The following is a 25,574-nucleotide window of genomic DNA, read 5'->3' on the forward strand; positions in this document are numbered from 1 at the left end:
AGAAATTAGGTGTTACTGGAGTTAAACTCAGGTGGGTAGCTTTGGGTGGTTTAAATTTCATATTGTTCAGCTATCCTATATGGGTAGATGACCTGCATCCCCACTCACAAACTATGACCTTGGACTCAGTACTTAACACTTTGCACTTTACTTTCCTCATCTGTAATTTTTGAATAATAACAGACTATACATAATAGAGTTGCAGTGAAATAAAAATCATCTATGGCATCTAACAGTGCTTAAAGTCCAGTTTATAGTATTATTTTATTTTTATTATCTTTAACATTATATCATATTTATTGTTATGCTCATGGTCAATAAATTGTATACTCATATACTGTTGGTAGTAGTGTTAAATGGTTCTTCATTTTTGAAAAATAGCATAATAACAGATATAAACTCCCAGAGTCCTGAATAGAAATGGACAGAACAGTCAACTTGAGGGAAGGGTATGATGATAATGATCTCCTTCCTGCTGTCATTGCCCCAACCCCACCACCTTGAACTGAAGAGATAACATTTGGGAAAGAATATGGTCAGGGTTGAAAATAAATCAGGGTGAGTCAGGTTAATTTGACTTAAATAATATGAGTTGATAATAAACCCAGGTAATGGGAACTATTTTCCAATGTTTCTTCAATGATTCTTTTGCTTTCTTCTGGTGACTTGCACCAGCTGACCTCAGGCTAAAGTGTGAAGTGTTCTACTTGAAGTTCTCTTATTACCTGATTAAAATGATTATTTTAAATATGTTGAGAAGATTAAAAAAAATGATCTATTATGTCTGGAAATGCATGTTGTAAGATATCTCATCTCTGGTTTGGTTTCATTTATTATGTAAGAATTCATTATGTTCTTAAGATACTAAAGTAAATGTGCTGTATATATTTGTGGATCGCAAAGTTACAAGTAAAAGACAACGATTAAGACAAAGTTTGGTAGTCTGATTAGATAAACGCAGGGTCTTGAGGGTTGAGTAGAACTTTATGATGGAAGGGGTGATGGGCATAAAACACATCCATTTTTTCCCAAAGGCAAGAATTCATGAGGAAACAATGAGTGAAAGTCAAAGTTGAGGCAGAAAAGATCTGTGAATATAACTACATAAACTGATTTCAATTTAAGATGCATGGTTATCTGTTAAGGCCAGGGAATTAGGCTGAAAATTTAGGTAAATTTAAAGGTTTAAATTGCAACTAATTTATTTTTTCTGGATCTCCTTGCTGAGAAATAAACTGCAAATCAGAAATGAACATTTCCCCAGCATGTTTCTATTAGGTAAAAAACATTAGTACCACTCATCCAGCTAAGATTTTTGTAGATTCACTCCCACAAAAAGGGCTCTAAATGAAAAGTTTCATTAGGTAAAAACTTTTATTTTAAGCCAGGGCTTTTTATCACTGGTTTAATACATAAATATAAAAATGTGTTTAATATACCATAAAATATATATTTTATTGTTAGTATTTCCTTCTTTGACACTGCTATAGAATGAGTAAATCTGCTAGAACTAAATATCAGCTTTCTTGATCTTGTTTTTTATCCAATATGCATCTTTTAAAAATAAAATTAAAAGGATAAGGTGGCTACAAAAAAATGTCAATCTTGGCAAGTGAAAGGAAAGTTCTAACAAAGCACCAATTTTGCTCTAAGGAAACCTGAAAGTACTATACACACATACATATATACATATGCACCTTTGGAAAACTTACAATATGAAATAGAAGACAATGGTAAAATTTGGTTTTGGTTTAAAAAGTTAAGATAAAATCAGAGAAAGAAGAATTTAGATTGAATAATTTGTATATATTACAGATTAATATAATATGGAATAATCTTAGAGTGAAATTCCATTTCATATATGTAAAAATAAGTTTAAGTAAATAGGAAATAGGTTGTGATTCTGTGAATCATTATATAATAGTAATATACTACTTGAGACAAATTTTCCAACTCTGAAATTGAATATCTTGGTATTCAGAAACTAGCATTTACTTTTATGCATGAGCAAATTTAGAACTAAATATATCCAAGACACAGCCTGAAACTCTGATCAGAATTTTTAGAAAAACTGTAAATGGTGGGTTTGATAAATTTAAACTAGAATTGCCACAGAGAAGTAATCAAAGGTTCTTGCTCTTGGGTAGGGTGGAGCCACCAGAATGTTCACATTTGAATAAATCAAATCTTATTGTTAAAAAATAAATTATTTATTACATATGCTTATATGTTTTATTTTGCACAATAATCTCATTTTAACAGAATCCACTATTGCCTGTAGAGTGTTTTCAAATGCTATTCCTTTTTTATTACTCTGTAATTCTCAATATATATATATCTTGAATTAAATAATGGTATAGGAGATAATATTCAACAGAAGTCACACAACTTAAATAGAGAAATTAGCCCTGAAGAGATTCACACTCAACTCTTCATATTTTCCTTCTTATGAGATAGTTTATATCCTGCAACCTGAATAAAATGTTCTAAATCATAGGTGTGTTCATTTTATTCTCTTGTTAAATCGAGTTTGGTGGATTCCAATGGGCCATAATAGAAATCGACTTCATCAACCTGTCACTAAATAATTTCAACAAATTAAATAAAACTGAACTTCATAGTTTTAGCTTAATACTAATGGTCACATTTATTTATCCCATTTTCTAGACCAGGGGTTTCAACTGAGGAATATTTTGCACTCCCCTTCCCCTAGTGGACAGTTGGGAAAGACTGGAGACAGCTTTGGCTGGAAGACAATTTTGGTTATTTACAATTGAGGCTGATACTAGCATCTATGGATAGAGGCCAGGGATAATACAATTAATGTATAGGAAACTCCTCCATGCTCCCCAAAATTATGGGTCTCAAAATTTCAATAGTGCTGAGGCTGAGAAATCTTGTTCTAGGCCAACATGTCCTAATTATTTTACACTCTATGATTTTTTCCATATAGTTTCTTTGTCTTAATATTTTCTTCTTTCCATTTCTCTGTCAAAGTTATAATTTTCCCTTAATTCTCAACTCAAACATATTTTTTTGCAGGAAAAGTTCTATTCAGTGTTAGTGGTATATTTGATTAGGATCAAATAATATTTTGGGGTTCTGTACTCTTAGCAAGACCCTTTCTAATAATATAATTCTGATTATGCAATATTTGATACATGTAAAACAATATCCTTAACATATATGTAAATTATGAAGCATAGCATAATAATATAAACCTGAAAATCCATCATCCCAACTTAAAAATAAATTATTGCCAACTCCTTTACATCTACTTATATCTAGTCCATATTTCATTCCTCTGCTTCCCTTAGAATTAATCACTATTCTTAAAATTGTGATATCTTTCCCTTGCTTTGAAAAGCAATTTATATGCCTGTGTCTGGTTTTTGCTTCTTTATTTTCTTAAACAGCTTTATTGCAGTATAATTGCTTTACAATATTGTGTTAATTTCAGCTGTATAAAAAGTGAAAAAGCGACATGTATACATATATCCCGATATGCCCTCCCTCTTGTGTCTCCCTCTCACACCACCCTATCCCACCCCTCAGGGTGGTCACAAAGCATGGAGCTGATCTCCCTGTGTAAAGCAGCTGCTTCCCATTAGCTATCTATTTTACATTTGGTAGTGTATATCTGTCAATGTTACTCATTAACTTCTTCCCAGCTTAAACTTCCCCCATCCCAAATCCTCGAGTCCATTCTCTACCTTTGTGCTTTTATTCCTGTCCTACCCCTATATTCATCAGAACCGTTTTTTTCTTTTACATTCAATTTATATGTGTTAGCATATGGTATTTGTTTTTCTCTTTCTGACTTACTTCACTCTGTATGACAGACTCTATGTCCATCCACCTCACTACAAATAACTCAATTCATTTCTTTTCATGGCTGAGTAATATTCCATTGTATATATGTGCCACATCTTCTTTATCCATTCATCTGTCGATGGACACTTAGGTTGCTTCCATGTCCTGGCTATTGTAAGTAGAGCTTCAGTGAACATTGTGATACATGGCTCTTTTGAATTATGGTTTTCTCAGGATATGTGCCCAGTAGTGGGATCACTGGGTCATATGGTGGTTCGATTTTTAGTTGTTTAAGGAAGCTCCATACTGCTCTCCATAGTGGTTGTATCAATTTACATTCCCACCAACAGTGTTAGAGGGTTCCCTTTTCTCCACACCCTCTCCAGAATTTATTGGTTGTAGATTTTTTGATGATGGCCATTCTGACGGGTGTGAGTTGATACCTCATTGTAGTTTTGATTTGCATTTCTCTAATGATTACTGATGTTGAGCATCCTTTCATGTGTTTGTTGGCAATCTATATATCTTTGGAGAAATGTCTATTTAGGTCTTCTGCCCATTTTTGGATTGGGTTGTTTTTGTTTTTGGTTTTTTTTTGATATTGAGCTGCATGAACTGCTTGTAAATTTTGGGGATTAATCTCTTGTCAGTTGCTTAATTGACAATTTTTTTCTCCCATTCTGAGGGTTGTCTTTTCATCTGTTTATGTTTCCTTTGCTGTGCAAAAGCATTTAAGTTTCATTAGGTCCCATTTTTTTTTTTAATTTCCATTTATCTAGAAGGTGGGTCAAAAAGAATCTTGCTGTGATTTATGTCATAGAGTGTTCTGCCTATGTTTTCCTCTAAGAGTTTGGTAGTGCTGGACCTCACATTTAGGTCTTTAATCCATTTTGGGTTTATTTCTGTATGTGGTGTTAGGGAGTGTTCTAATTTCATTCTTTTATGTGGAGCTGTCCAGTTTTCCCAGCACCACTTATTGAAGAGGCTGTCTTTTCTGCATTGCATATTCTTGCCTCCTTTATCAAAGATAAGATGACCATATGAGCGTGAGTTTATCTCTGGGTTTTCTATCCTGCTCCATTGATCTATATTTCTGTTTTAGTGCCAGTACCATACTGCCTTGATTACTGTAGCTTTGTAGTATAGTCTGAAGCCAGGGATCCTGATTCCTCCAGCTCCGTTTTTCTTTCTCGAGATTGCTTTGGCTATTCAGGGTCCTTTGTGTTTCCACAGAAATTGTGAAATTTTTTGTTCTAGTTCTGTGAGACATGCCATTGGGAACTTGATAGGGATTGCATTGAATCTGTAGATTGCTTTTAGTAGTATGGCCATTTTCACAGTGTTGATTCTTCCAATCTAAGAACATGGTATATCTCTCCATCTGTTTGTATCATCTTTCTTTCATCAGTGTCTTATAGTTTTCTGCATACAGGTCTTTTGTCTCCTTAGGTAGGTTTATTTCTAGGTATTTTATCCTTTTTGTTGCAATGGTAGATGGGAGTGTTTCCTTAATTTCTCTTTCAGATTTTCATCATTAGTGTATAGGAATGCAAGAGATTTCTGTGCATTAATTTTGTACACTGCTATTTAACCAAATGCATTGATTAGCTCTAGAAATTTGTAGCATCTTTAGGACTCTCTTTGTATAGTATCATCATCTGCAAACAGTGACAGTTTTACTTCTTCTTTTCTGATTTAGATTCCTTTTATTTTTTTTCTTCTCTGATTACTGTGGCTAACACTTCCAAATCTATGTTGAATAATAGTGGTGAGAGTGGGCACCTTTGTCTTTTTCTTGATCTTAGAGGAAATTATGTCAATTTGGCACCACTGAGAACAATGTTGGCTGGGGGTGTCATATATGACCTTTATTTTGTTGAGGTAGGTTCCCTCTATGCCTGCTCTCTGGAGAGTTTATCATAAATGGTTGTTGAATTTTGTTAAAAGCTTTTTTGGCATCTATTGAGATTATCATATGGTTTTTACTCCTTAATGTGTTAATGTGGTGTATCCCATTGATTGATTTGCGTATATTGAAGAGTCCTTGCATTGCTGGGATAAACCCCACTTGATCATGGTATAAGATCCTTTTTATGTGCTGTTGAATTCTGTTTGCTAGTATTTTTTTGAGGATTCCAGCATGTATGTTCATCAGTGATATTGGCTTGTAGTTTTCTTTTTTTTTGTGACATCTTTTTCTGGTTTTGATATCAGAGTGCTGGTGGTCTCTTAGAATGAGTTTGGGCTTGTTTCTCCCTCTGCTATGTTTTGGAAGAGCTTGAGAAGGATAGGTGTTACCTGTTCTCTAACTATCTGATAGAATTTGCCTGTGAAGACATCTGGTCCTGGGCTTTTGTTTGTTGGAAGATTTTTAATCACAGTTTCAATTTCACTTCTTGTGATTGGTCTGTTTATATTTTCTATTTCTTCCTGGTTCAGTCTTGGACTGTTGTGCTTTGCTAAGAATTTGTCCATTTCCTCCAGGTTGTCCATTTTATTGGCATATAGTTGCTTAGTCTCAGTTGTTACTTCTTTTCATTTCTAATTCCGTTGATTTGAGTCTTCTCCCTTTTATTCTTGTTGAGTCTGGCTAATGGTTTATCAATTTTGTTTATCTTCTCAAAGAACCATCTTTTAGTTTTATTGATCTTTGCTATTGTTTTCTTCATTTCTTTTTCATTTCTTTCTGATCTGGTCTTTATTATTTCTTTCCTTCTGAAAACTCTGGGTTTTTTTGTTCTTCTTTCTCTAATTGCTTTAGGTGTAATATTTGGTTCTTTGAGATTTTTCTTGTTTCTTGAGGTACAATTGTATTGCTATAAACTTCACTCTGGAAGTGCTTTTGCTATGTCCCATAGGTTTTGGGTCATCGTGTTTTCATTGTCATTTGTTTCTAGGTATTTTTTGGTTACTTCTTTGATTTCTTCAGTGATCTCTTGGTTATTAAGTAGTGTATTGTTTAGCCTCCATGTGTTTGTATATGTTACAGTTTTTTTCTTTTAATTGATCCTTAGTCTTATAACACTGTGGATGGAAAAGATACTTGATACAATTTCAATTTTCTTCAGTTTACCAAGGCTTGATTCGTGACCCAAGATATGATCTGTCCTGGAGAATGTTCCATGAGCACTTGAGAAGAAAGTGTATTCTGCTTTTTTGCATGGAATGTCCTATAGATATCAATTAAGTCCATCATGTTTAATATGTTATTTAAAGCTTGGGTTTCCTTATTTATTTTCATTTTGGATGATCTGTCCATTGGTGAAAGTGGGGTGTTGAAGTCCCTTACTATTATTGTGTTACTGTTAATTTCCCTCTTTATGGCTATTAGCACTTGCCTTATGTATTGAAGTGCTACTATACTGGTTGCATAAATGCTTTTAATTGTTATATCTTCTTGGATTGATCCCTTGATCTTTATGTAATGCCCTTCCTTGTCTCTTGTAATAGTCTTTATTTTAAAGTCTATTTTGTCTGATATGAGAACTGCCACTCCAGTTTTCTTTTCATTTCCAATTGCATGGAATATCTTTTTTCATCCCCTCACTTTCAGCCTGTATGTGTTCCTAGGTCTGAAATGGGTTTCTTGTAGACACCATATATATGGGTCTTGTTTTTGTATCTATTCAGCCAGTCTATGTCTTTTGGCTGGAGCATTTAATCCATTTATATTCAAAGTAATTATCAATATGTATGTCCCTATTATCATTTTCTTAATTGTTTTGGGTTTGTTATTGTAGGTCTTTTCCTTTTCTTGTGTTTTCTGCCTAGAGAAGTTCCTTTAGCATTTGTTTAAAGCTGGTTTGGTGGTGATGAATTCTCTTAACTTTTGCTTGTCTTTAAAGTTTTAATTTCTCCTTCAAATCTGAGTGAAATCCTTGCTGGGTAGAATAAACTTGGTTGTAGTTTTTTCCCTTTCATCACTTTAAATATGTCCTGCCACTCCCTTCCTGTTTGCAGCATTTCTGCTGAAAGATCAGCTGTTAACCTTATGCAGATTCCCTTGTATGTTATTTGTTGCTTTCCCTTGCTGTTTTTAATATTTTTTCAAGTTTTGAGAGTTTGATTAATGTGTCTTAGCATGTTTCTCCTTGGATTTATCCTGTATGAGACTCTCTGCCCTTCCTGGACTTGACTATTTATTTTCCCATGTTAGGGAAGCTTTTGACTATAATCTAAGTATTTTCTCAGACACTTTCTTTTTCTTTTCTTCTTCTAGGACCCCTGTACTTCGAATACTGGTGCATTTAACGTTGTCCCAGAGGTCTCTGATACTGTCCTCAATTATTTTCATTCTTTTTTCTTTATTCTGCTCTGTGGTATTTATTTCCACTATATTATCTTCCAGGTCACTTATCTGTTCTTCTGCCTCAGTTATTCTGCTTTTGATTCCTTCCAGAGAATTGTGTTGTTTATCATTGTTTGTTTGCTCTTTAGTTCTTCTAGGTCCTTGTTAAATGTTTCTTTTATTTTCTCCATTCTATATCCAAGATTTTGGATCATCTTTACTATCATTACTGTGTATTTCTTTTTGGGTAGACTGCCTATTTCCTCTTCATTTGTTTGGTCTGGTGGGATTTTACCTTGCTCCTTCATCTGCTGCATATTTTTCTGTCTTCTCATTTTGTTTAACTTACTTTGTTGGGGTCTCCTTTTTAACACTGCTTTGGGGTCTACTTTTTGCAAGTTTGTAGTTCCTGTTTTGGTGTCTATGCATATTTTAGAAGTTATGCACTGCTTAAAGATTTTTTTTTCATTTATATTTATTTATTTACTTATTTATTTTATTGTTTGCTTTTGACAATTTATTATGCTTGTTTACCAGAATATAAAATTAACTCCTTAACCTTATTGTTAAATTATACAAGAATCTTAGAGCATTTCAATATTGATCTCTCCTTCCCTGGTTTTCATGTAGTTATTTTTCAGTAAGCTTCTTCTCTTTTTAGTTGTACAGATTACACATTACTATTTTCATACATGGAATATTTGTTAATTTCTTTGATCAAAATTATTTCTTTTATCTAAGTTTGTTATAGGGTTATTTTGTCAAGTGTTAGAAAGTCTTTTAGAGTTATTAACTGTATTGCAATTTGTCTAATTTTTTATCCTTTTAAAATTTTCTATTTCATTCTAACTTCTGAAAGATAGTTTTGTTGGATAATTCTAGGTCGATAGTTATTTATTCTGAGCACTTCAAAATATTTCATTGTTATTGAGATCTTTATTGTCTGGGGAATTTCCTGGCTAGTTATAGGTAAAGTGTGCTTTCCATCTATCTGTTTTGAAAATCTTTCCTTTGTCTTTGGTAACTTGCATTTACTCTAAAGTGTGTGTGTGTTTTTGAATTTATGCTCTTTTGAATAAATTGGGATTCCATCTGTGGATTTATACTTTTATTTCTAGGTAATTATCAATTAGTATACCTTCAGATATTGCTTCTTTTCTTATCTTTTTTTTTTTTTTTGTAATTCTCTCTTTCTGGGATTCCAATTGTATTTATATTAGATCTTTTGTTCTATTTTCCTTATCTCTTAATCTTTTGTATGCTTCATCCTGTTTACCCTCCATACTATGATTTGTGTATTTATTTAGATCTATCTTATTATTCACTATCTTTAGCTAATTTTAGTCTGCTCTTTAACCTACCCATTATTATTATATTTTATTCTTACTATTACATTTTTAGGTTTTATTTTTCATCTCTTCTTCATCTTTTTAAATAATATCTTGTTTCTTGTTCATTTCTGTGATTCCATCTCTCCTTTTTAGAGTATTCACACCCTGAAATTGTATCCTTTTTAAATTTATAATTTCAGTAACTTAAATTCCTGGGGAATAATCTCTTTTTTAAAGCTGATTCTCATTCATTATGCTTGATTTCCTTTTATGTTTAGTAATCTTTACATTTACATTACGTCTATCTATGAAAAAAATCTGAGAGCCTAAAGCCAGTATGCTTTCTGCTAGAGAGAACATGTATTCACTTATACTGGGATCTGAGTGTGTATGTGGGGGTGGGTGATATTATGAATCTTGGATTATATTGTCTATATCCAAGTGCTGGTATTTTAATACAGAATCTTCAGATTCACTTTGTCCCTGACATAAACCTTGGTCTCTGCTTTTCACATATGCAAGTTACTCAAAACTCTAGTTTCAGTTCATTGTTTTCCTGATATTGTGAAGATATTATTTGCTGAATGTGATGCCATCTACTCAGTTAAAAGTATGCTTCATTGAGTAGTTATTTAGTAATAAGAAGAATCTTTGAAATATCTACTCCTCTAGAAGCAGGTATTTCAATAGTGCTCTTTTAAAACCACTATTATGATACTTTTCACAGTCAGTATTATAAATAATTGTATTATGTTTCTATCCTAGATTGTAAAATATCTTCTTTTAAAATGTTATTGCTTATTAATATTTTTATTGGGATTTTATGTAATGTTTAGTCTTTCCCTTGGTTTCCTACTATACGAAGTAGTGGTTTCTACCATATTACTAATATCCTAATGATCAATGAAATGTTTGTTGAAGGGAGAGTGTATGAAAATACAGTAATATTAGTAGACCTCTATGCTAATGTTATATTTTATATAAATGCTGAATATTTACTCCATAATTTCCTTCTACCTTTATACAATTACCAAATCATAAGGAAGTATCACTCAGAACACATATGATTTCTAAAACAAAGATCATTTATATAGAAATATTTTAAAACCACAGATTAAGTTTAATATTAAAAAGAGCAAGGAAGCTATTAGAATATAAAAGAATATTATGTATAATTTCTTCCATCATTTTTAGCAATTAGCATAGCAAAGGTTAAAAAACACACAAAATGGGGCCGCAGTGGTTGAGAGTCCGCCTGCTGATGCAGGGGACATGGGTTCGTGCCCCAGTCTGGGAAGATCTCACATGCCACAGAGTGGCTGGGCCCATGAGCCATGGCTGCTGAGCCTGCGTGTCTGGAGCCTATGCTCCACAACGGGAGAGGCCACAACAGTGAGAGGCCCGTGTACCGCAAAGAAACAAACAAACAAACAAACAAACAAACAAAAAGAACACACAAAATGATTAGCCTTGTATTTTGGCCTCTGAGAAGAACCTGTTTTTTTGTTTTTTCTGCTTTTTGGTTAATGGGATCTTGTTTTTACTTGTAGGATGTATTTATTTATGGATCTTATTTGGTAATTTTGCAGTGAATGCAATGACTCCTTTTGAATTGCATACTACTGTCATACTTTAGAAGATTTTTCTAATATGCATTTACTTACTTATTTTGCTTAATTTTTTACTCTTCCTTCTTTTGGAAGAATCTTACTTCTTATACTGGAGTTATCTATAAGTATTTTAATATCTATCCTTGAATTTCACATCATTTTATCTTATTATGTTTTTCTGAAAATGCTTACCAAGATTTTCTTCCACATGACAGATTCAGTTTTTAAAGCAATAATAGGTTTTATTTTCCTGTTCCATAGAGAGCCTTTATGGGTATTTTGAGTTATTTCCAATATTGATTTTCTGGTTCACTCGATAAAGTATTTTCAGCAATCGGCTTTTCTCCTGAGTCTTCTGGTAGTTTTTTCAGTATCTTTTTAATGGCATCATTTTTTGTTACTAACTAGGTAAACTTAAGCAAGTTACCGAACTTTCTGTGCCTCGATTTCCTTGCAAAGTGGAAATAATTACACTATCTTCCTTATTAATTTGTGTGAGGAATAAATGAGTTAAATATATAAGCTGAATTTTAAATAATTTCAATTAAATTTGGCTTCTATTAGTATTTATTTTTCACTGTTTTCTTCTTTATGCAACTTTGAATGAGACTGAGAATAACCAGCAGAGACAGTATTTAAATTATTTCTTAATTTCCCTACCTTTCTTCATATTGGCCAAATAACCATTTCAATTGAAACCTGGAGAATGGCTGATATTCTATAGTCTTAGGTCAGTTTCCATTGTTCAGGGCAAATGCATTTAGCATAGCCTTGCCTAACAGAGGTAGAACATTCCTGTCTTGGTCTCTTGTAGACCCATTCTCTTGTTCTCTGATGCATCCAGTCAACAGCAAAGTATAATATCCACTGTTAATTGCAACATGGGCTATTTCTGTTACTGCTTTGATACCTAATCAACAGACTGTGTAGGAGGTAAGTCGTGGCAATATTTGATTAAAAACGAAGAAGTGCGTTATAAATTAAATGTGGGAACAATTAGTTGATAGTTGTGTTTAAAATATAAGGAAATTACTAAAATGGTAGAATGCCAGGTTTTGTAATGGTATGGTTGTAATACTGCAAAAAACAATTACACAAAATTAAGGTAGAAATTCATTAATGGTCTTGATAATTTAGTCAATAAAATACTATCAAATTATTAACGCCAACCAACTAGATTTTTTAAAAAAACTTAAAGACATTATTTTGATAACTTAACTAATGGTTAAATTTGAAAATTGCACTTCATTGTACTTGGTTGTCTACCTAGATTTAAGGATAGATACTCTATAAGAAGATGGATTAGAAAGATAATTCCTACACATACTATATAAGAAGAGGAATGACAGAAGCTAAATAATGATTAATAGGTTAAAATCTGCATTAAGGGAAATTATGGTTAAGCAGCTTACCCACAGATGCAGAGTAATATATTTAATATCAATCTAGCATTGTTTTTACCTCACAACTTATTGGTGTGGCAGACACAGACTAGTTGCTCATCAAACCTGGGCATATATCTGGAGAAAACCATAATTCAAAAAGATACATGCACTCCAATGTTTATTGCAGCACTATTTACAATAGCCAAGTCATGGAAGCAACCTAAATGTCCATCAACAGAGGAATGGATAAAGAAGATGTGGTACATATATACAATGGAGTATTACTCAGCCATAAAAGGGACAAAATTGTGTCATTTGCAGAGATGTGGATGGACCTAGAGACTGTCATAGAGAGTGAAGTCAGAAAGAGAAAAATAAATATCGTATATTAACGTATATTTGTGGAATCTAGAAAATAGTACAGCTGAACTTATTTGCAAAACAGAAATACAAACATGGACGTAGAGAACAAATGTATGGATGCCAAGGGGGAAGAGGGGGTGGGATGAACTGGGAGATTGGGATTGACATATATACACTACTCTGCATAAAACAGATGACTGAGAACCTACTCTATAGCACAGGGAACTCTACTCGGTGCTCTGTGGTGACCTAAAAGGGAAGAAAATCCAAAAAAGAGGGAATATATATATATATATATATATATATATATATGGCTGATTCAGTTTGCTGTACAGCAGAAACTAACACAACTGTGTAAAGCAACTAAACTCCAATAAAATAAATAAATAAATATATATTTTAAAAGATGTGGTACATATATACAATGGAATATTAGTCAAAAAAAAAAAAGAATGAAATAATGCCATTTGCAGCAACATGGATGGACCTAGAGATTGTCATACTGAATGAAGTAAGTCAGACAAAGACAAATATCATATGATATCATTTATATGTGGAATCTAAAAAAAAGGTACAAATGAACTTATCTACGAAACAAATAGAGTTACAGATGTAGAAAACAAATTTATGGTCACCGGGGGTAAGTGGGGGAGAGGGATAAATTGGGAGATTGGGACTGACATATATATACTATATATAAAATAGATAACTAATAAGGACTTATGGTATAGCACAGGGAACTATACTTAATACTCTTTAATAGCCTATATACGAAAAAAATCTAAAAAAGAGTGAATATATGTATACGTATAACTGATTCACTTTGTTGCACACCTGAAACTAACACAACATTATAAATCAACTATACTGCAATAAAAAAAAATAAGCCTTCTCTAGCTTTCTTTATGATTAGATATGGCCATAGGATTAAATTCTAGTTAGTAGAACTTGGGGAAGAATAATATTTACTGCTTACAGGTCTGGCACATAAGCAAATGAGCAAAACTACCTTGGTTTGCTCATCTGCTGTCTGGATGTTTATGGCTTAGGAAACTCTGAAAATCATGTCTTGATGATGGCTGAGCCTCCATTATTCTGGGTCTCTGGCTGATTGAGTGGACAGTCCCTCTGCCCCACCACATGAGCAAGAAATAAAATTCTATTGTGTTAAGCCATTGAAATGTCTGGCTCTATCTGTTTCTGCTCTATGTTACATGTATTTTAATGTACATGATCCATCTATATACTTTAGTAAAACTGATATAATGAAACAATATTTTGAGTGTGATGACATCAATTATCTTCTATTCTGTAATTGGACACAAAGATCTAAAAATAAAGAACCAAGTAGAGCCTGCATAGTAATCATATGGAACAACATAATTGAGAGGTTTTGAAAAAGTAAAGACTATCAAACTTTAGGTCACTAGTCTAGTGAAATGAAATAAACTCAGTGAAATGAAGTTTATTCCAGGAAGGAAGGAAGGAAGGTTTTTAAAAACAATCAAAAAATCTCTATCATAGTTTTCAAATCCAAATTACTATAGAAAGTTTTGGTAAAGCATCATAAGGTAATAACTGTGTGAGAGACAGCTAATAGTTTTACAGTTTAAAATCTCAATAAATTCTCTAATTTTAAGGATGGGTAAAAGTCCTTGACTGTCCTGTCATATTAAGTCCTTCCCATATATTTAAAAAGCGCAAGACAGATTGATACAGATAATATTCCCACAGACTGCAGCACTTCTAGGACTCTTGGTAATATCTGTTCGGCAACTAACCCTTCCTGTTCTCAAAGATCAAAGTCCAAAACCTGCAGGCATCTGAAAAATATTATATAGCAAATACAGATGCAAAATGAGCGTAAAAATTGGGGAGGTGACAGACAGCTTGTTAAGGCCTAGGTGTGCCTCTTGGTAAACTTGTATTTGCACACCAGTGACAAAATCTCTCTTACAGAAAGTTAAGTCTCCCTGGTTTGCATAAATCATGTCCATTGACTCAAACATTATATCATGAAGATATTTAACTTAAACTTGGTCTATTCAAAGAATCTGTGGGCTTAGATGTAGAATTTGACCGTTTCACATTTAATGATTACATTAGTTCGTATTCTCCAGAGAAATACAATCAGTAAGATATATATGGCTTTATTAGAGTAGATATATTATAGGAATTGGCTCATGAGGTTATGGAGGCTAAGAAGTCCCACTATCTGTTGTCAGCAAATTGAAGAACCAAGAAACCTGATGGTACAATTCAGTTTGAGTCCAAAGGCCCAAGAACCAGGAGTTCTGAAGTACAAAGTCAGGGAAAGATGCAGGTGCCACATCAAGAGGGGAGACAGAATTCACCCATTCTCTTTTGTTCTATACTGGCACTCAGTGGATTGGATCATGCCTGCCCACATGGGTGAAGGAAGATCTTCTTTACTCAGTCTACCAAATCCAATGCTAATCTCTCCCAGAAACACCCCACAGGCAAATTCAGAAATAATATTTTAGCAGCTATCTGGGCATCCCTTAGACCAATCAACTTGATGCATAAAATTAACTGTCATAATGATGCAATAGATTTAAGGATTTTGATGTCTCATGAAATTTTCATCATCATCGCTCTCTCCTTAGTTTGTGGATAGACTGCCACAACAGCTCTGAGCACCTCATGATCACCTTCTGACTTTAGACAGTGACCTTTACACCAACAAACAGAGCCAAGGCAATGCATTCTTTTTGTTAATAGAATAGTTAATAGAACTACATAGTAAAATAAGATATGCATCTGGATATTTCTCTTGTCATAGTTTTATATATTATTTTAATAGATAACATTTTTGTTTGGAGATTATCAATTTGTAATCCTCTGACTGTGGTAGATTACTTGTCTAATTAGAAAGAATCTTTGTGGTAAGTTCATGTTTACATTGACATTACCATTTAAACTTTATACAGTAGCCAAGGAAACAATATGATAATGATGCTCAAAATGAATCTTAACATTTTGCTAGACTTAAATTTCCTAACACACATTCGGGCAATGTATACTTTTTAAAAACCATATCACAGTAACATTTTCTGTTTAGAATTACTATGCAGATGTTTTTCTTATCCACTCCTTAAAGAAAAAAAAAAACATCTTGAAGCAAAAAAAGGCATTCTATTTACTAAGGGTGTGTGTGTGTGTGTGTGTGTGTGTATGGTGTACTTATTTATTTATTTTAATGTAAGTATTGTGTAATTTCCTTAATGAGCATTAGCTAAAGCTTTCAAAAGGTATCATGACTATAAGCAAATTGATAGGAAAGTGGACAACAATGAATTAAGGATTACTGGCAGACTAAGACTCTGTTTTATCTCTTTTGAGGTAGACAGAATTCAAATTGCCTTCATTAACTGAGCAATATGATGTGGAAAATGAGCTGGGTACTTATCAAGAGGCTCTGTCATTTGCATTTTTGCTAAACTTTCAAGCTTCTCTGTTTTCTAGATGCTTAAGAGCTCTGAGTAGGACAGAAAGAAAAATTTTCAAGGAAGTAAGCCAGGAGGCATTGGAGGACTAGATTAAAGAAACAAAAAGGTTTATCAATAAAGATGTCAGAATTGTGCCTGTATATTTGTGATACAAAAAGACAGCCTTACAGAAAGGATCTAGGATGTACAAATGCATTAATTCTCCACACATTCAACAGTACCACAACAAAGCTAGAGGCTTTTCCTTTGATAAACGATCAGTACTTCATATGACATTACCATAGCTACCCTGGTGCTAGTTAAAAGTCTGAATTTCAATTAAACAGTGAATCTTTATGGTATTACATCTTGAACTGTTAACTTTTCCTTTAATCTCCTACAATTCTGAACACTGTTATTTTGCAGAATCATTTTCTTTATGCTCACTCAAAAGGAAAAATATTCTTATTGGACCAGTAAAGAAATATTTTCATCCAAATGAAACACTAAATATTAAATAATTTAGGTTTTTAATATATGTATATGTAAAAAGTTATTATACTTCTACAGTATAATTTAAAAGGCAATCAAATGTATTAATACACAGTCTGAGTTAAAAGTCCATCGACTTGATTGTACACATTTAGCTCCTATATCCCATTTCTGAATTCTTTCCCACATATATATTCCTTGAAAGACTTCTTAAATCACACAAAAAAACAAATAAACATTAATAATACCTATAATACTCAAATCAGTGGAAAAATTCTCATTTCCTATGTCACTTCAAATGCCCCTATAGATATTTTTAAAACTTATTTTTTAAAAGTATTGGTTAATGCCTAAAAAAATACAGCTAATAGAGGATACATTTAAAGGATTTGTGCAGCTTTCTTGATGATTTTCATATTTTAAGAGAAAATATAGGCCATTTAATAGGCACCATCTCCTTCATATAGAATTTTAAAACAATTTTAAATTTATGAGTCCATAAAGCCAAATTAACACAACTTCAAAGCTACACATTTAGAGTATCTTTAACATTTAGACCCATTATTGGAATAAAATACAATTTTCTCTGTTCAGAAGTTTAGAAGAAAATCTTTCCCTTGGAAGCAAATGTAGTTATGCCTATGTCAGCAAAATTCTACCATTATATGTGCTACTTTTCTCAATTAGTTAGAATGCAAATATTTTTCCATTATTTAAAACAATTTTAGCAATTGACTTGAAGAAGTCTGAGCTACTTCATTTGAATTCCTGTGTGATATTGATAAAAATAAACACATTTAATTTTAAATGAATTATGTATCAAACAAGTATGGGCCAACTATCATGTTGCAGATATTTTATTATTAGACTCTCAGCTATACAGTAAGTTAAACATGCCTGAATAGAAAGCACTTCTTACAATGTCCCCAGCCCTGCAATACAAGGTAAAGAATGAAATCAAGTATACAGTATGTTAGAAGGTTCTTGAGCTGCTGAACATTTAGCCAGGAATGTACATCTGTTTGACTCCAAAGTATCTGACTTTCATTCAGTATAGTGAATCCTCCCAACATAGTTGCCATTAGTCTCCAAACCAGTTCTTAAAAATGAAATCATAATTTTATATTATAGCAAATATACCTATTAATAACAATACAAAAGATCATTTTGTTCAATACTAGATATTTTATTTCCTTTTGGAAAACATGAACAGTTATTTATTATATTTTTCTCTTTGAAAATTAATGTTATTTCAAGTTTAACTCAACTAATTCATTCTATCCATAATGTGTTTGAACCCTACATGTTCTAAACATGCAAGACTATTACACTAATCCAGCTAACTAAACCTTCTAAGGAACTAACAAAGCTTAATTTGACGGCTGGGCTTAACTCATCAAGGAGGAATTAAGAGTTTTATCAGCTGATTAGTTGTCATTAAACAATGCACACTTTCATTTTCAACATTCTACTGTAGTGAAAAAGTAAAATATTTAAGTATTGATTACAAGAATTATGAGAGATGGTGACTTAAGAATCTCATAACTCTAGAATCCTATAATTCTATGAATATTTTTTAAACACAAAATTGTTCCCTAGGAAGAAACACATGCTTCTTATATCAAATAACGATACTTTTAGCTGTTGAGTTTTTAATTTTTACATTATTTTTGCATATCAGAATAACTATAAGGATTAGAAAACTGATAGATATGTTTGTATAGATTTGCAAGAATCTGGTTTCTATAAAAATATCATACAAGAATATGTCAGATTGGGAGACCAAGGAAATTATGAGACAAAAGAGAAGGAGAAAACTTTTATAGATTAGAAAGGTTATAATGGAAAAAAATAAACAGAAAAGATATGGTAGAAGCTACACCACCAATGTCAATCAGGGTTGTTTCAAGTGGAAACACTGGAATTAAGTGTAAAAAAATAGCATAATTTACTTAATGCGTGTCCCATGACTTGAATACTACAGAAACTTTTAAATGACTCTTTATAGAAAACAAAATTCACTTTAAAGCATTTATAGAATACACTGTAAAGTTCTAATCTTTAATCAAAAGCCACATGAAAAACTATTATTGTCTAATGACTCGTACAAATTCTTGTTCTAAAACGTTATAAAAAGCCTCATGTATTTTTCGGTAATTTTAAAAACAAATTATTTGTTTATTTTAAGTTTTTAAATTAGTAAATCACTTGGGCATCCAAAAATAAAAATAGAACTATTTATAATGGAAAAAACTATGCACTTACCATCATGATTAGGATTTCCTAGTGTCCATGGCTCATCTGAGTCAAAATGAGTATCTCCCCCAATTCCTGGTCCAGGGAAATAGGCATGTGCCAAAAACCCTCCCTCTCCATCAAAGGGTGAACTGTCTCCATGAAAGCCAGATGCAAAAATGATGGTTATATCCACATCACGTTTGCCATTTTCTAATTCACTGTAGGGAACTTCTTCAAATGTCAGAGGAGTTACATTCTGCCACACGTCAAATGCACGACGAATAGCTTTACGGGTTTCAGGGTCTCCTACTTTTGGAGTTACGTTCTTTATACTGAAATTTAGAAAAAAGGGTAATCAGTATGGCTTATTATATATAATCTGACTTATTATAGATTGGTTTATTACATATTTTCCTCTATTCAGTTGAGTAAAAAATTAGAAAAACGTCTCATATTAAGTAGGAAAGAAATTAATTCCTTCTGTCTCTATAGCTAGATTTCCCTGTGCTGGGTCATTTAATTCTCAGCAATATAGTACTCATCTACCAAGGCTATAAATGAGAAGATCTTCTCTGCAGAATGGTTAACACTAGGGTAATTAGATCAATCAGTCACTTTGTCTCCTGAACAACAATAGAAAGACAGCTTTGCCAAATGATCAAACAGGTGCAGCAGTTTCAAGCTGAAATAAAAAATTCAATTTCTGTCTGGTAATAATTACTTTTAGGGGCACAGTATTTTGTGCACACATGCTGCTTTCAAACAATGTCTTTATGCTCTTATCCATGAACAACAAATCAGTGGATACAAAATTATTTCTCAGTTTTTAAAGAAAATGTCATTTAATTACAGTTCCTGATATTCGATTGTTTTCTTATATACTTATTTCTAGTCAAAATAAAGCAATGAGAGTGAATAGCTTTTTAACACAAATATTTAACAGTTATATGAATTTAAAGAAGTAACTTGGACATTATTAGCTTATTTGTCTTGAGGTTAATAACAAATGGAAAAAGATATAAGTATTTTTCTCTAGCACTGATCAGATATTTCTCTTTTATCATTTATTTTTCTATTTTTTCTAAATAGAATATAAATGAAACAAATGTATATATATGTAAGTATTTTATATTGTGGTAGTATAAGTTCATACCATCTTTGTGAAAAGTAATGAGTAAATTTCATAGGAGTTATAACTAAGTTTCAGACCACTTCAACCAATAATCTTACACCCGTGAATCCATGAATTTCACTAAGGGACTGTCTTAATGCATAGGAGGGTATAATATTCAGGTGAATATTATTATTTTATTATTGCAATGCATTTTTATTATTGCAGCACACTAATGAAAGAGAATTGGAGGCTAGATTATATACAAATCATGGTGTCTCTATTGCATGCCATAATATACACAGGATTTGAAATTTGAAAGAGCAAAATTTGATTTTGCTGTTTTAAAGCTATTTAGCTGTATGTAAAAATATTTAAGATATAATTTCTGGTGCAAAAATAGTATGCAGGTTATATTTTTCACACAATTGTAACTATGTCAGGATAATTACAAACATTAGGCAGGAATTATACTGACATAATAATAATGGAATTAATTAATTACTATGAGCCAGGCAAGCATTTCACAATATCTTATATATCCCCTGAGTAACCCAGTGAGATGGACATGTATACCTATCCTACAAAGCAAGAAGTTGAGATTTAGAGAAATTTAAAGAAAATTTAGAAGGGCAGAGCTAGTTTTTCATTCCAAACATTCTCACTCAAGAATCAGTTATATTAAATTCTAAGCTAGGCCACACATCTGAAACAAGGTTTTCACTATTTTCTAATACGTATTATAGACCAGACTTACAATGACTATTTGATGATAAGTATCATTTACTATACATAAAGAAAATGATGAAGTGAACCAAGTGAAATGGAGTTGGGGCAGGGAGTATTCCAGGAAGAAGAAATGGCAAGTGAAAGGCCCTGAGGTGGAGACATGCTCGGCAAGTTTGAAGAATGGCAAGGTGGCTGGTATAGTTTGAGCAGAGACAGAGGGCAAGTGCCAAGATATGAGGTCAGAAAAGCAACAGAGAATCAAATGAGATAGGGGCTTGTTGACCACTGTAAGGAGTTTGGCTTTTGCTCCGATTGAGAGGAAAAAACTGGAGCGTCATGAGCAGAAAAGTGACATTTGACTTATGCTTTAAAGAAATGATCGAGCTTTATGTGGAAAATATATTGAAGTGGAGCAGGAGTAGGAAGACCCACTGAGAACTTTTGCAAATTTTCAGGTGAGAAATGATACTGCTTTGGGCCAGGAGAGTACCAGTGGAGATATTGAGAAATAGTTGGATTTTGGATATATTTTAAAGGTACACTTGCCAAGATGTACTGATGGCTGGACATGAGCGCTGAGGGAAAAGGAAGTGTCAAGGAAGACACCATTATTATTATTATTTTTTACCTGAGCCAAAGGATGGATAGAGCAAAAGAATTCATTTCTGCTCAGGGAGAAAGTTATGAAATCTTTTGTTGTTTTAGTGTTTTGTTTGTTTGTTTTAAATTTGTATCCCATTTAGTGTGATGCTTTGAACTCTCTTTTGAAAAAGAGTAAACTATACTGGGGCATCAACAACTTTGTTTAACTTTTTAGCCTCTAAATTACTGGGTTTGTTTTCTTTTGTAAAAAAAAAATTACTTTATTGAAGTATAGTGATTTACAATTTTGTGTTGGTTTCTGGTGTACAGCAAGGCAATTCAGTTATATATATATATATATATATATATATGTATATATATATATATATATATATATATAATAGTCTGTGTTTGCTAATCCCAAACTCCCAATCCATCCCTCCTCCACTCCCCCTTCCCCTTGGCAACCATAGGTCTGTTTGCTAAAGAATTATTTTAAAAAATTTTTTTCATATGTATTTTTATTTTTTAATTTATTTTTATTGCAGTATAGTTGTATTAAAATGTTGTGTTATTTTCAGGTGTACAGCAACGTGAATCTGTTATACATATACATATATCCACTCTTTTTTAAGATTCTTTTTTCACATAGGCCATTACAGAGTGTTCAGTAGAGTTCCCTGTGCTATACAGTAGGTTCTTATAAGTTATGTATTTTATATACAGTAGTGTGTATATGTTAATCCTGATCTCCCAGTTTATCCCTCCCCACCCCCACTTATACCCTGGTAACCATAAGTATATTTTCTACATCTGCGACTCTACTTATGTTTTGTAAGTAAGTTCATTTGTACCCTTTGTTTTTAGATTTCACATATAAGCAATATCATATATTTGTCTTTCTCTGTCTGACTTACTTCACTCAGTATGACAATCTCTAGGTCCATCCATGTTGTTGTAAATAGCATTATTTCATTATTTTTTAAGGCTGAGTAATAATCCATTGTATATATATGTACCACATATTCTTTATCCATTCCTCTGTTGATGGACATTTAGGTTGTTTCCATGTCCTGGCTATTGTAAATAGTGCTGCAAAGAACACTGGGTTGCATGTAACTTTTTGAAGTATGGCTTTTCCACATATATGCCTAGGAGTGGGGTTGCTGGATAATATGGTAGCTCTATTTTTAGTTTTTTAAGGAACTTCCATACTGTTCTCCATAGTGGCTGTACCGATTCACATTCCCACCAACAGTGTAAGAGGGTTCCCTTTTCTCCAGCATTTATTGTTTGTAGATTTTTTGATGATGGCCAGTCTGACTGGTGTGAAGTGATGACTCATTGTCATTTTGATTTGCATTTCTCTAATAATTAGTGATGTTGAGCGTCTTTTCATGTGCTTTTTGGCCATCTATATATCTTTGGCAAAATGTCTATTTAGATCTTGCACTCAGTTTTTGATTGGGTTTTTTGTTTTTTTGACATTGAACTGCATGAGCTGTTTGTATATTTTGGAGATTAATCCCTTGTTAGTTGCTTCATTTGCAAATATTTTCTCCCATTCTGAGGGTTGTCTTTTTACTTTGTTTTTGCTTTCTTTTCTATATTACCTATTTGATGGCCGATGCATGCAGATTAATGTTGTAACTTTGAATTTTGTCTAAATTAATTTTCCTTGTAGTCTTTTATTTTCTTTCCACCTTATCGGATCGCAGAAGCCCATCATTAGTGGGCAAGTATTTTTATGACAAGCATTTGAAAGAATGTACTACATAATAGGTACTGCTCTAGGTGATAGACATAAAACTGTGAATAAGACTCTGATCTTGTAGAACTTATATATTTTAGTGGTAAGAGATAAACAATAAAAAATACAATTATAGATGGTTATAAATGAGGGGTGAGGAGGTGAGATAAGTAGATGATAAATGGGATTTCAATGACAAAAGGAGCCATGCATGCCTAGCATTGAGTTTCCATCCAGAAGGAATAGTGAGCAGCGCAAACAAACTTGGCCAGTTCAGAGAATGGGACTGCTTTGTGAACTGGTGCAAAATGAATGTTCAGAACAGTGGTATGAGATGAAAGAGAATTGGCAGGGAGTGGGTTATGTTCTGTGAAAGGAAACCACTGAAGAGTTTTAAGCTGAGATGTATCCTGGTATTTTTCCAGTTTACAAAGATCACTGCTTCTGATGAAAAATGACTAGGGGGACAAGATTGGAACCAAACATTTTGGAAGTTTGAGCAAGTGAAATTAGAGAAGTGTACTAGAGTGGCTGTCATGGAGATATGAAGAATTAGACAAGTTCAGTATACGTTCTGAGGATATTGTTAATAGGAATTAGTGTTGGATTCAATATGTAATGGAGAAATCATTTTATATTCAAATAAAGGGTAACCTTACAGCAAAGAAAAATGAAATCATGTTAGTATGATATGTATATAAGTACACAGTGGTTCTGAGAAAAATGAAGTAATATAATATAATAAAAAATAATAAATGTGGAGTACCATTTTGACTTGAAAACACATCACTGTGTTTTTCAAAGCTATGTACTGATGAATTTCCAAAATGTGCTTAACTACAATATTTGTGATGTCATTCATAAATACAAGACATAAGTATATTTTCAAATTACAGTTTTCTCCCAATATATGCCCAGGAGTGGGATTGCTGGATCATACGGTAGTTTTATACTTAGTTTTTTAAGGAACCTCCATACTGTTCTCCATAATGGTTGTACCAATTTACATTCCCACTTACTGCACTCCAGTGTTCATTGCAGAACTATTTACAATAGCTAAGACATGGAAGCAACCTAAATGTCCATTGACAAAAGAATTGATAAAGAAGATGTGGTACATGTATACAATGGAATATTACTCAGCCATAAAAAAGAACGAAATAATGTCATTTGCAGCAACATGGATGGACCTGGAGATTATCATACTAAGTGAAGTAAGTAAGAGAAAGACAAATATATGTGGAATATCATAAAAAATAATACAAATAAACCTATTTACAGAATAGAAACAGACTCAGAGACCTCAAAATCAAAATTGTGGTTACCAGAGGAGAAACGTGGGGGGCAGTGATAGATTGGGAGATTGGGACTGTCATATACACACTGATATGTATAAAATACGTAACTAATAAGGACCTACTGTATAGCACAGGGAACTCTACTCAGTATTCTGTGGTGACCTATGTGGGAAAATAATCTGAAAAAGAGCAGATATACATATATATATATACATGGCTGATTCACATTGCTGTACATCTGAAACTAACACAACATTGTAAATCAACTATACTCCCATAAAAATTTTTAAAAAATACAAGACACATTAGTGTACTTCAGAGTTAGAGCTGGAATTCTGAATTAGGTACACACAAAAACCAACTTACAAATTTGATGCCATTGAGAGATGTTTCGTATTTACTAATAACTGAAATAATAAAGAGCACAGAGACATCATACGATATTAAGAGTAAACACTGTTATTCTTAATATTCTAACACGTAATACACAAAATTGTTAATATATACTTGCAAAATAAAGACAATACTATAAAATAAATAAAATTAAGGTTATATTTGAAAAACAAACTAATTTAATTTTAAAGTGCTTTTACTTTGTCTTTTTTTGTGGAAATAGAGTGGTTATAGTGAACATATTTTCCATTTTAATAAGACAATTGTTTCCATTTTTGAATTCTCTATTGGGTTTTTTCATTATGCTATTTCACTGATTCTTTTTTTTTTTTTTTTTTTTTTTTTGCGGTATGTGGGCCTCTCACTGCTGCGGCCTCTCCCGTTGCGGAGCACAGGCTCCGGACGCGCAGGCTCAGCAGCCATGGCTCACGGGCCCAGCCGCTCAGCGGCATGCGGGATCCTCCCGGACCGGGGCACGAACCCGCGTCCCCTGCATCGGCAGGCGGACTCCCAACCACTGCGCCACCAGGGAAGCCCTCACTGATTCTTTTAAGCCTTCAGTTTGGTAAATTTTGTAACATTTACCTAAGTATATATATATATATATATATATATATATATATATATATATGTATATTATCTTTAACAATCATGTCTTATACAACCCTGCATAATAAAATTGATGAAGTGGGAAATTCAAGACATCATTGTTCATCAGAATAATTGGTACTGAAGGCAAAGT

At 32.8% G+C, this 25,574-nt stretch overlaps 1 protein-coding gene across 1 annotated transcript in view; it reads right to left on the reverse strand.

Annotated features, from left to right (window-relative positions):
- MMP16 (matrix metallopeptidase 16) overlaps positions 1-25,574 on the reverse strand; it is a 344,665-nt gene that overhangs the window by 139,432 nt on the left and 179,659 nt on the right. Inside the window, exon 4 of the mRNA XM_032609350.1 lies at positions 18,997-19,301. Coding sequence (XP_032465241.1) covers positions 18,997-19,301 — 305 coding nt within the window. The remainder of the gene's footprint in view (positions 1-18,996; positions 19,302-25,574) is intronic.

This window comes from Phocoena sinus, chromosome 17 (genome assembly GCF_008692025.1).
Source record: "Phocoena sinus isolate mPhoSin1 chromosome 17, mPhoSin1.pri, whole genome shotgun sequence".
Taxonomy (NCBI): Eukaryota; Metazoa; Chordata; class Mammalia; order Artiodactyla; family Phocoenidae; genus Phocoena; species Phocoena sinus.